Below are 10,970 nucleotides of genomic sequence, written 5' to 3' on the forward strand. Positions count from 1 at the left end.
GCCAACCCCTCGCCTCCGATCGTGCCCCTTCTCTTCAGAGCTAATTTTTGCGCGAGGTGCACGGTTGGAGTCTTCCTCGGTGGTGACAAACAGGGGAGGATGTGCCCCGCTCTCACCCAGGGGTAAGAGGAAGAGGAGGGAAAGGAAGAAAGGAAGGGGGTGCCGATTACCCGCTGGGCCCTACCGCGTCCGCACCCGGGGCCTTGCACCCGTGCAAGGGCCCGCTCGTCCCGCGCCCCGGCCACCCTCTTCAGGGAGCCGCCGGGCCAGCCGGGACGCAGCCCACACACACGCGGGGGAGCCTAGACACAAGCTGTAGAGAACCAAGAGCTAGTGACCACTCACCGCAGCGCACCGAGCCCAGCAGCAGAACCACTACCAGGGACCACATCTCCGCGCCCGCCGCTGGGTCGCCGCAGCCGCCGCAGGCGTCTAGAGCAGGCGCCGCAGCAGACACAGAGAGGACCCGCCGCCACCTCCTGTCACAGGCAGGACCCGCTGCCCAGGCTGCCTGGCTGGGCGCGCGCGCGCGCTCCCGCCCGCGCGGGCCGCGCACGCGCACTCGCCTCGCCTCCGCCCCGCCTCGGTGGCTGTTGACGCCGCGCCCTCCAGACTCGCAGCTCTAGTTCCCGCTCCCGTCTGCTCCCTGGCGGTGGCGCGCGCGGCGCTTCCCCGTCACGCCCCGCGGCCCCCGGCCGCCTCCTCTCACGTCAATGTCCACACACCGCCCTTCACCCCCCACCCGCTGGAGGCTGAGTGTGTGTTCTCCCGCTCACCCGGGACCTCACTGGACCTGTCCCTGTCTGCTGTTCCCTTTTATGTCCCTGGGGACCCCCTATCTTATCTCAACTGGTCCTCTCCTGCGTTCACGCCCAGACTCACGCTTCAGGAACCCCCTCCCCAGGCGCTGCTCCGAGGCGCTACCTCGAAGCCCACTTCCCTCTGGAGCCCACAATGGCTCGCCTCTCCCTTCATCCAACGTCCTCCCGCGCGATGGGACCTCCGCGGCTCCACACTTCTCACCCCTCTCCATTTCCCCCAAAGCTCCGCCGCCTGCAGTGGGAGCGTACACCACGTGGGGGCATCTCAACTTTCCCCCCGCCGGCAGCGAGCCCGGAGGGACCACGCCTAGGACAGGTCGCAGGCGGTCGCGTGTCCTCTGGGAACTTCCACTCGCTGCTCGTGGGCTGTCGGGCCTTCCGGGGTTCTCCGCGTCCCGTCTGCTTTGGTTTTCTCGGCCGCTCTCAGATCCTCCGTTCTTTTTCTCGCCTAGTTCTGTTGTGTTTTCAACCTTTGAAGGGGATTACTCAAGTTCCTTTCGTGGTGGTGAACACTTTGTTGTTGTTCAGTCTGTAAGTCCTGATACTGAAACCCTAGCAACCATCAGGGGTGGTCGCAACGGTTAGCAGAAGTATCCACGATGCCCCTTCCTGCAAAGTCATTGGGCCTGGTTAGTTCCCTCGCAGTGGTCCCTCTTCTATGCTGTTTGAGTTTACCTTGCTTAATGGGTTCAAAGTGTGTCTCCAAGCCACACTGTGGACAAGGTCTTTGATTAGCTCTCTGAATCACACAGACCACATCATTTATACAGAAGCAAATTCCCTTTTAGAACTCCCTTTAACATTTACCCAAAATGATGAAAATGCTTGCTGAAAAGTCATGCTTGGTGACTACTGTATTGGCGTGCATATTGTCAACTTAAAAATTACATGCAATCTAAATGTTGAGGGTTAGGTTTTATTCAGCAGACATTTTTAGAAGGTAAGCCAGGGAGGGAACCTCTCAAGTAACCCTGAGAGAACTCCAAAGAGGCGAGGGGGAAGGAGCCAGGTTACATAGAAGCTTTGCAACAAAGGGCAGGTAGTCTGAACATGAGAAGGTTATTGTTAGTTAAAGAAATCCAGATATCCCAAGTTAAGGAATTTAGTACTTTTCTATGTATGGAAGGGACCACTTTTCCCTGGTGGTTCAGAGGTAAAGAATTTTCCTACCAAAAAAAAAAAAAAAAAAAAAGAATTTTCCTACCAATGCAGGAGACTGGAGTGCAATCTATGGTTTTGATCAGTGGATGGGGAAGATCCCCTGGAGAAGGAAATGGCAACTGGTTTCCAGTATTCTTGCCTGGGAAATTCCATGGACAAAAGAACCTGCTGGGCTGCAGTCCCTGGGGTTGGGTAGCAAAGAGTCAGACACAACTTAGTGACTAAACCATAACAACTGTGTATGGGAAAATGCAAGAGTCTGGGCTCACTGAAATCATTCCTTTTATAGGCATCATAGCTATCTGGGGCCAGCATCCTGTGTTTTCATTCTTGAGCTTCCTTTCCCCAGGGCTCATAATAGAGTTTGGCTATAGTCTACTGGCTACTAGATAGCAGGTATTCTTCTACCTAAGTTCCCTTAGGGCTCACCTGCTCACCCTGGATGGGTGCAATCACTGATGATTGTGACATCTTGTGTACCAACCTGGTAGGAAGTATTCCATTTCTCAATATCCACTGCTCCCTTGGTTGTTTTTCACTCACCTGGTGGAAAACAAAAAATCTTCCCACCACAATATTCCAGTCCTCCAAATCCTCTACCCATGGTGTCTCTTTCATTGCATCCCCATAGTAATAAAATCCAGGAAATAAAATTACCACTCTCTGACCTTCTGTAGCATTGTGTTATATATACTGCATAACTTTCCCTTCGATTTTTGTGTGTGTGTGGGTGTAAATCTCTTCCCCACAGCATTATCCATTTTTTACAGTCAGAGAGGATATATTAAGTATTCCCTTCTCCAAGACTTCCTGTTGAACTAGGCAAACAGAAGGGGTTTTAATAAACATGTAGATGTGACTTGAGGCAAGCATTGCTCCAGTGAAATTTGATTGTTTTTTAATGATTAAAAAAAGAATGAAAGAAAGAAAAAACAATTGCCTGGCAGATATCTTACTAAAACAATGGTTAATAATTATGATGGTAATGATTTGAATGACAGCTTTGACACCCTGAGGCTACCAAAGGGACTGATGGACTCTCCTCCAACTGCTGCTTCTGTGGATACAAAAGAATCATCCATCAGACTTTGAGCATTCGGGACATTGTGTATCACAGAGCAGCTGGTTGGCTAAATAAGGCTGTCAGCTGTCCCTGAGATCCACCAACCCCCCTAAAACTAAAGAATGACTGGGAAGAACTGTCCCTAACCTTCAGAGGTGGAGATCAGTGATGCTCTGTTTTATTGTGGGAACTGCTGACGTCATGTGCTTAAGGTAGTTTGTGAAGAAAATGGAATAGCTTAAGTCAGGTGAATGAGAGGCCACCTGGGTGACCACTTCTGCTTTGGGAATCTGACCAGGATATGTTTTGATGGTGGGGCATGAGGAGGCCTGTTCCGGGAGAGATGATCCAAAGCAACCTACCTAAGTTTGATGATTTTCTCTTTGAGATAACCTTGGGCTCCTGTCTCTAGTATCTAAGCACCTCATATTTAACATTTTAACATTCCCTTTTAACATTTGCAAGCATTTTGAGGTGGGGGGGTGGATTTTGAGCTCATCTTATCTTTACATAAGGAGTTTTCTTGGATAGAAAGCAAAAGAATAATGCATAGAATGTTTTGAACAGAAGTAATACACATTAGGTATATTACCTAAATCTTCACAAGAACCTTGGAATGGGTTTTATGATCTTCATTTCAGTGACAAAGAAGCAAAAGGAAAGAGGGATGATGAGCACGTTGTCTATGATCCTTTGTGTCTAACTCACTTGCCTTCTTTTTCCTACTTTTTCTTTTCACTCTGTAACATCAAAGATGTTATAGTTTCCCCTTCGTAGGTAAATAAACTCACAAACCCAAACAATTGCTACCCTTTCTCATCATCATTACCCTTACAAATAAGGAAGGTGAACTGTGCTCAGGGAGGGGATGGTGGTTAGTCTGACTCCAAGGCCAGCGAAAATGTTCACAAGCTTCCCTTCTCAATTCATGGTCAGTTCCCCTTTCTTTCACTTTCTATCTTAACAGTATATCTACTTTTATCTTCCTCCCCAAACTATACCTACATCCTACCACATGGCCCATATTGTTAGGATATTATCTAAAAATTTGTGTTGATACAGTTATGTCCTTACTACAATTTTTCATTCAACTAGAACTTTTTTTGTTCCCATGTTGGTGTGCCATACTTGATCCTTGATACTTTGGAGAGTTAGCTCAGAACGGTACCTGCCTAACTGTGCAAGGCCTATAATTTGTGGAGGGCTAGATACATCTTTTTATGTAAGTGAACCTACATCAAATGATCCCACAGCAGACCAAAGCCCAGGATTCCCCCACTGTAAGTTCAGGGCCCCTTCTCCGTATTTTCTGTTGTTTGGTACATATCAGTTACTTTGTTATATTAAAAAATACCTGTTTGTGTTGCTTTCTTCCTGTTCAATAGTAACTCCTTCCTAAGCCCAATGAGGGGAGAGGCCACATGAGTCTTGTTCTCTGCTAGCCCCACTGCCTGGCACACAAGAGGTAATCAAAAATCGATCATTAAAATGATGAACGAAAGAATGATCAATAACCTCTCAAGGCCAGGAACTCTATTTTCTATGATTGTCTGGCAAAGTACCCATCAAAAGGGGATGCTCCATGAACTGCACTAATGAGCTAACCCTGATGCTTGTCTGGTACATCAGAGGCTTTTATCACCATTAAGTTCCATTTTGGGGCTTATCAGTCATCAAGTTAGTTGCCGTACATGATGAATATTATCTCTCTTAGTGTTTCTGAATATAATTTGAGAGGGGGAGCTATTTGTAATGAAGATTCTTGTATTTTTAACAATTCTGGCCAATGTGCTCCTAGCTAATTTTCATGCCCCGGTCAAGCGCTTTACACTCGTAACAGTGGACTTTTCCTTGCTGGGACTATTCTATTTTCAAGCTTCCGTGTTTCAGTCATGCTGTTCCCTCTGCCTCATGTGTCCTCCCCCACATTTTTTTTCCTTCTCTCTTCAAGCCAAAGAATTCCAACTCATCCTTCAAGACTAAGACCAAATTTTACCTCCTCTAAGTAGCTTTTCTCAACCTTATTTTTCCCTTTTCTCTTAACTCTCTCTGCCACTTTTAAGGTCTAATAACCTCTTCTATTTGTTCATGCCTCAATAAACATTGCGGCATGAAACAGTTGTGTTCATGACACAGTAAAATGTGTCAATATATATTTCTATATACCTGTCCTCTTCTATCATGCTATCAATGAAAAAAATGAAACGTTTCTGGGTCTATTTGTATCTCCAGGGTCTGCCACAGTGCCTGGTTGAGGTCTAAGGGTTCTGTGTGTGTTAAATCAATCAAGAGAACTCAGTGTGCTGCGTGTGTACAGAAACACCCCATAGCACACTGAAACACATTAGCCTAAGTGTGAGTTACAGCCGTGTACCACCAGCCAACCTTGGACAAGTTATATAATCTTTCTGAGTCCTATTTTTCCTTTCCTCGTTTTAACAGTTAGATGACAAACTGATAAAAATAATAGGAATTAACTCTTCAAGTTGCCTTGAGAATTTAATAACACTTTTATAGCTACATAGAGCTGTGTACACAATAATCACACAATCAGTATCAGCTCTTAGGATTACAATCTTCTTATAGTGAGATGGGTCTCCTAGAAGGGCAGTGAAAAGTATTTCAAAAGGATCCCCAACTGCTGATCTGGAGCCTTGAAAAAGCAATGTAGTTGGTGAACAGTCTACAATTTTGACTTAAGCTAGAGGCACATGTCTGTGCCCAGTGGGAAGTCCTTAATCCTCTTGCTCTTCTGCACACTGTGTTGGTGATTGAATGCTGAGGAACCCTTGTCTCCCTCACCTAGCTCAGGGCCCAGTGTCCTAGGATGTTACTTCAATTTGACCCAGTTATTAAAGCTCAGGTGGTGGTTTAGTTGCTAAGTCATGTCTGACTCTTGTGACCCCATGGACTGTAGCTCACAAGGCTCCTCTGTCCATGGGATTCTCCAGGCAAGAATACTGGAGTGGGTTACCATTTCCTTCTCTAGGGGATCTTCTCAACCTGGGGATCAAACCCAGGTCTCCTGTTTTGCAGGCAGATTCTTTACCTACTGAGCCACCAGGAAAGCATAGGAGTCCTGGTCGTTGAAGAAAGCTGAGTAGCAATGAGGGTCTGTATTCTCTGGGTTTGGTTCGTTAGGCAGCTGAAAAATATCCATGTATGGCTGGGGAAATGGATTTGGTGAGAGAGTTGGAAGGAAGGCTCCAGCAGCAGGAAATGATCTTTTTCCTCACTGGTGTTTCAGTTAGACGTGAATACTGGAAATAGAAGCTGCCTCCCTGGAGGAGGATGGTAGCAGGACTAAAGGTTTCCAGTAAGAGATATCCTACCAGAGAGATGACAGCCTGCTCTGGTGTGAATTTCCCTGCAGGTGTCAGAGGTGCACAGGCTTGTTTCGCTTGGGTCACAAGGAAGCACAGCGTGTCCTGCTCTTCCTGCTGCTGCTGCTGGAGGTTACCCCTGTAGGAGGCCCATCCTCATGACAGCTGGAAAGTGCTAGAGAAAGACAGCCTCCACATTAGGCTGCAAAATTGCCACAGGCTTATTTCTTGAAGAGCACATGACATTTGGGATGCTGGGAAGGCCCCTTGTATCTTGCCTACCTCTCCTCTTTGAGGGCAGGGAACATATATATAGGGGGTCACCTTAGGTACCAGACATTTCCACGCTAGTGTGTCATTTTCTATCATTGAGGGTGATGCGGGCCTGCTCAGTCGTGTCCGACTCTTTGCAACCCCATGGACGGTAGCCTACCAGGCTTCTCTATCCATGGGATTCTCCAGGCAAGAATACTGGAGTGGGTTGCCATTTCCTCCTCCAGGGGATCTCATCAACCCAGGGATTGAACCCACATCTTCTGAGCCTCTTGCATTGCAGGCAGATTCTATTGCTGCCAGAACAAATTACCACAAATGTAGGGACTTAAAACAACACCCATTTATTATCTCACAGTTCTGTAGTTCAGAAGTCCAGTGGCTCAGCTGATTTCTTGGCTTCTGGTCTCACAAGGCCAAGATCAAGGTGTTGACTGGGCTCCTTTCACTTCTGGAGGCACTAGAGGAGAATCCGTTTCCAGCATCACTCCCATGGTTGGCAGAATTCAGTAGCTATAGGACTAATGTCCACAGTCCTTTGCCTGCTGCCTTTTAGGGGGGCTCTTTAGCACCTAGACCTCTTTGGGGTCATTGCAAATAGTTGCACGTAGTCTCAAAACATGTCAGAACTAGCAACAGTACCCCAAATCCTTCTTCTGTTGTCATACTTCTTCTGCCTTCTCACCTTCTGCCACATTTCTATGACTAACTCTTCTGCCTTCCTCTTCTTTAAAGTGCTCAAGCGATTAGATTGGGCCCCTCCAGTAATCCAGGATAAGCTCCCTATTTTAAGGTCTGTAACCTTAATCATATCCACAAAGTCTCTTTTGCCATGTAAAGTAATGTAGTCACCGACTCCCAGCGATTAGGGACTGAAATCTTTGGGAGGCATTATTCTGCCTACCACAGTCAAGCTCTTTCCCAGTTATGTCCCTCAATCCTCATCACAGTCCAATAAGGAAAGCATGATTATACCCATTGTGAATGTGTAGAAACTGAGGCTCAGAGAGGTTTATATTACAGGTAAGAGATGGTAGAATTGGAGCTTGAATGTTGCTTCAGAGCTCACACCCCTTCCTCTGCTAGGGAAAAGGAACAGTGGAAGCAAAGCAATTGTATGATCTGTTACCGTCACTGTGGTTCCCACTATTGTTTTGCTAGTGCTGTTTCTCAACTTAGTGAAGTAGTCACCATTGTGTCCACCAAGTTTTCGGTTCTTCTCCTGGGTCCCAGAGACGTGTATCCACTGGGCATCAGCAGAAAACAGGTGGCACACTCAAATGAATGATTTAGAAGAGACTGGTTAAAGGACAGTTTACAAGGATGTGGGTAGGATTAAAAGAAACCGACAAGGAAAGAAGAGGGGCTTTTAGCTAGCAATAGCTATTGCTCCCAGGTCCCTAGGTCTGGAGGTGCAAGAGGAGGAAGCGATTATAAGAAAGAGAAAGGTGAAACTGAAGGAGGGCTTCTGGGCGAGAGCTGGTGGCCTTTGATAGGGGAACACAGCCACTATCAGCCTGGCAGAGAAAAAGGTGTCAGAGTAAGTCTTCACTCCCATCCTCTGAATTCCTGCCATGGGCAATTCTCAGCCAGAATCCACAGGGGGAGAGGTCTGAGCAGGCAGTTCTTGAAGTTCCGTTTTCCAGGCTCTGCAGAGTATGAAAGGGTGGAGAGTTGGTCTGAGAGAGAATATTCAACACAGCAAGACTATCCCTCTCCATTCCCCTGAAATTGGCTGAGACTGACTTTGCCCAGAGTCTTAGTTTCCTAGGGCTGCCCTATGAAATTACTATTAAGAGGGGGCTTAAAACAAGAGAAATATATTCTAGAAGTCTGAAGCCAAGGTGTCAGCAGAGCCACACTCCCTCTGATGGCTCTAGAGAAGAATCGTCTCTTGCCTCTTCCTAGCTTCTGGTGAAAGTGAAAGTCACTCAGTTGTGTCTGACTCTTTGTGACCCCGTGGACTATACAGTCCATGGGATTCTCCAGGCTGGAATACTGGAGTGGGTAGCCTTTCCTTTCTCCAATGGAACTTCCTGACCTAGAAATTGAACCAGGGTCTCGTGCATTGCAGGCAGATTCTTTACCAGCTGAGATACCAGGAAAGCTTCTGGTAGACCCTGCCACTACTGGAGGCAACACGTCACCCTCTGCTTCCATCCTCATGTGGTCTTCTGCTCTGTCTGTGTCCTCTCTTCTTATGAGGACACCAATTGTTGGATTCAGGGCCCAACCTAAATTTAGTATGATGTCATCTCCAGATTCTTAACTGAATACATATGAAAAGGCCTTACTTCTGAATAAGGGCACATTCTGAGGTACCGGGAGGGGACATGAATTGGGAGGGGATACCATGGGATCCCAAAGAGTCAGACAGGACTGAACGATTGAGCACACATACAGGCACTAGTCAACTCACTAGAGCCATTAAAGCATGTCAGATCTGAGCATGGGATTTGCCACTCTCTCCTCCCCTTCCCCATGGCAATCAGCAGCCCTCCCGACAGTGGCTGCTCCCTCAGCCTGGGTCCCGGAGTGAAGATGCAGCAGAGTGGTGCCCCAGCTGATCTACAAAGGAAGCACAATAAGAATAGAAATAAATGTGTCATCTCTCCAGAAGGGATCACATCTGAAGGGTTTAATGACACCGTCAAGCCCTTCACAGATATTTCCAGCAACTAATGCGGCTCCCCCATTCCCTACCTCACCTAAAAAAGAACACCCTGAATACTGGCATTACCCAAAAGGACTTTTGCAGGCTCACTGTTCCTGTTAGTCCCAACTCCACTGGCAACATTTTGCTGCTTATCCTTCCTCTTTGGGGGCCAAGGTGTAAAAACAGAAAGGTTTTATTTTATTTATTTATTTTATATTTTATTTATTTATCTTATATTTTATTTATTTATCTTATATTTTATTTATGTATTTGGCTGTGTTGTGTCTTAGTTGTGGCACACAGAATCTTCATTCCAGCTCAAGAACTCTCTAGTTGCAACACACAGGCTCTGGAGCTCAGTAGTCACAGACTTAAATTGCTCTGCAGCACATGGGTTCTTAGTTCCCCACCAGGGATCAAAATGACATCCCCCCTGCATTGCAAGGTGTATCTTTAAGTACTGGGCCACCAGGGAAGTCTCAAGAGAAAGATTTTAAAGATAGCCTTTTGTATCCTTAGAGGAGCAAGTTTTCCAGAAAGAGAGAAGAAAAAAAAAAAAAAAGAATGAAGGCTAGAGCACATGGGTGTTCTTTGAAATTAGCTGCAGAGGAACTGTGTACATTTCAGGTTGACAGTCTCACCTCCAGTTTCAGAAGAGTTCCCCACCTGCAGCAGCTGGGAATGTCTGCTGAGGAACCTTTGTTCTCCACCAAAACCAGGACTCCCTCAGTGTGCTCTTCCCTGCCCTACTACAACCATGACACAAAATGACTCAAGACTCTTGTGCCTCGTGAAGTTTGCTTAGGTCTACTTTTATGCCAACCTACTTTTCTCTAATACTGGCCTAATTGCTACGGGCATGGATCAGAGACTCAAACTATCATCAGATGAGCTTTAAAAGTGAAGTGGATAAACTAGGATCAGACCGCCAGACAAGACAGATGTATATATTTGGAATCATGAGAAAGGTTGACTAATTCCATGTGCTTTTACTCTCACTTATCTGTGTGTCTTGAATAGCAGCCTGGATTTGAAGGCACCACATGCCCCCTGCTGCTGCAGCTGAAATTTCTATTGCTTTCCCCCAATCACAGGTTCCATGAACCCCAATAGCAGGAGGAAAAAGAAAAAGTTATCAAAACACTGTGCTTAGAAGGATGGTTCCCCAAGCTTGGTATCTGGATCAGCAGCTGCCGCAACACTTGGGAACTGGTTGAAATGCAAATTCTTGGACCTTTCCCCAGAAACTCTGGTCTGAGGGCTAGGAATCTGTGTTTTGGGGAGTCTTCAAGGAGGTGCTGGTGCATGTGAGAATCTGAGAGCCACCAGCTTAGGGCTTGATCTCAGAAGTCAGGTGGCCTGCCTAGGAGGTCATCCATCTTGGTAAAAACATCATCAGCTCCTCTGTCCCCTTTGATTTGGTGGGAAGTCCCACATGTAGTATAGTGGAGAATCCCCTGCAGATAGATTATTAGATTACTAATGCAGGTAGCCTACAGCAAGTGCAAAATGCCCCAGGTTATCTCCCGGCCTCCAGGCATTAGGTCACAAGTGTAGGCAGGCTGTGGTGGTGACCTGAAGAAAGAATCACAGCACCCACAAGAGAAGTGTCTCTCACCTTGGGAGCACGCTTTCTCTGATATCTCATGGTGAAGGAGCTCATACTCTGCCCC

At 46.8% G+C, this 10,970-nt stretch overlaps 1 protein-coding gene across 1 annotated transcript in view; it reads right to left on the bottom strand.

Moving 5' to 3' along the window:
- The window catches only part of CD47 (CD47 molecule), a 63,218-nt gene extending 62,638 nt beyond the window's left edge, over positions 1–580 (bottom strand). The window contains exon 1 of the mRNA XM_055568071.1: positions 346–580. Within this exon, the coding sequence (XP_055424046.1) occupies positions 346–391 (46 nt within the window). The 5' untranslated portion in view covers positions 392–580. The remainder of the gene's footprint in view (positions 1–345) is intronic.
- Between the last annotated feature and the right edge of the window lie 10,390 nt (positions 581–10,970).

Source organism: Bubalus kerabau, chromosome 2 (assembly GCF_029407905.1).
Source record: "Bubalus kerabau isolate K-KA32 ecotype Philippines breed swamp buffalo chromosome 2, PCC_UOA_SB_1v2, whole genome shotgun sequence".
Taxonomy (NCBI): Eukaryota; Metazoa; Chordata; class Mammalia; order Artiodactyla; family Bovidae; genus Bubalus; species Bubalus kerabau.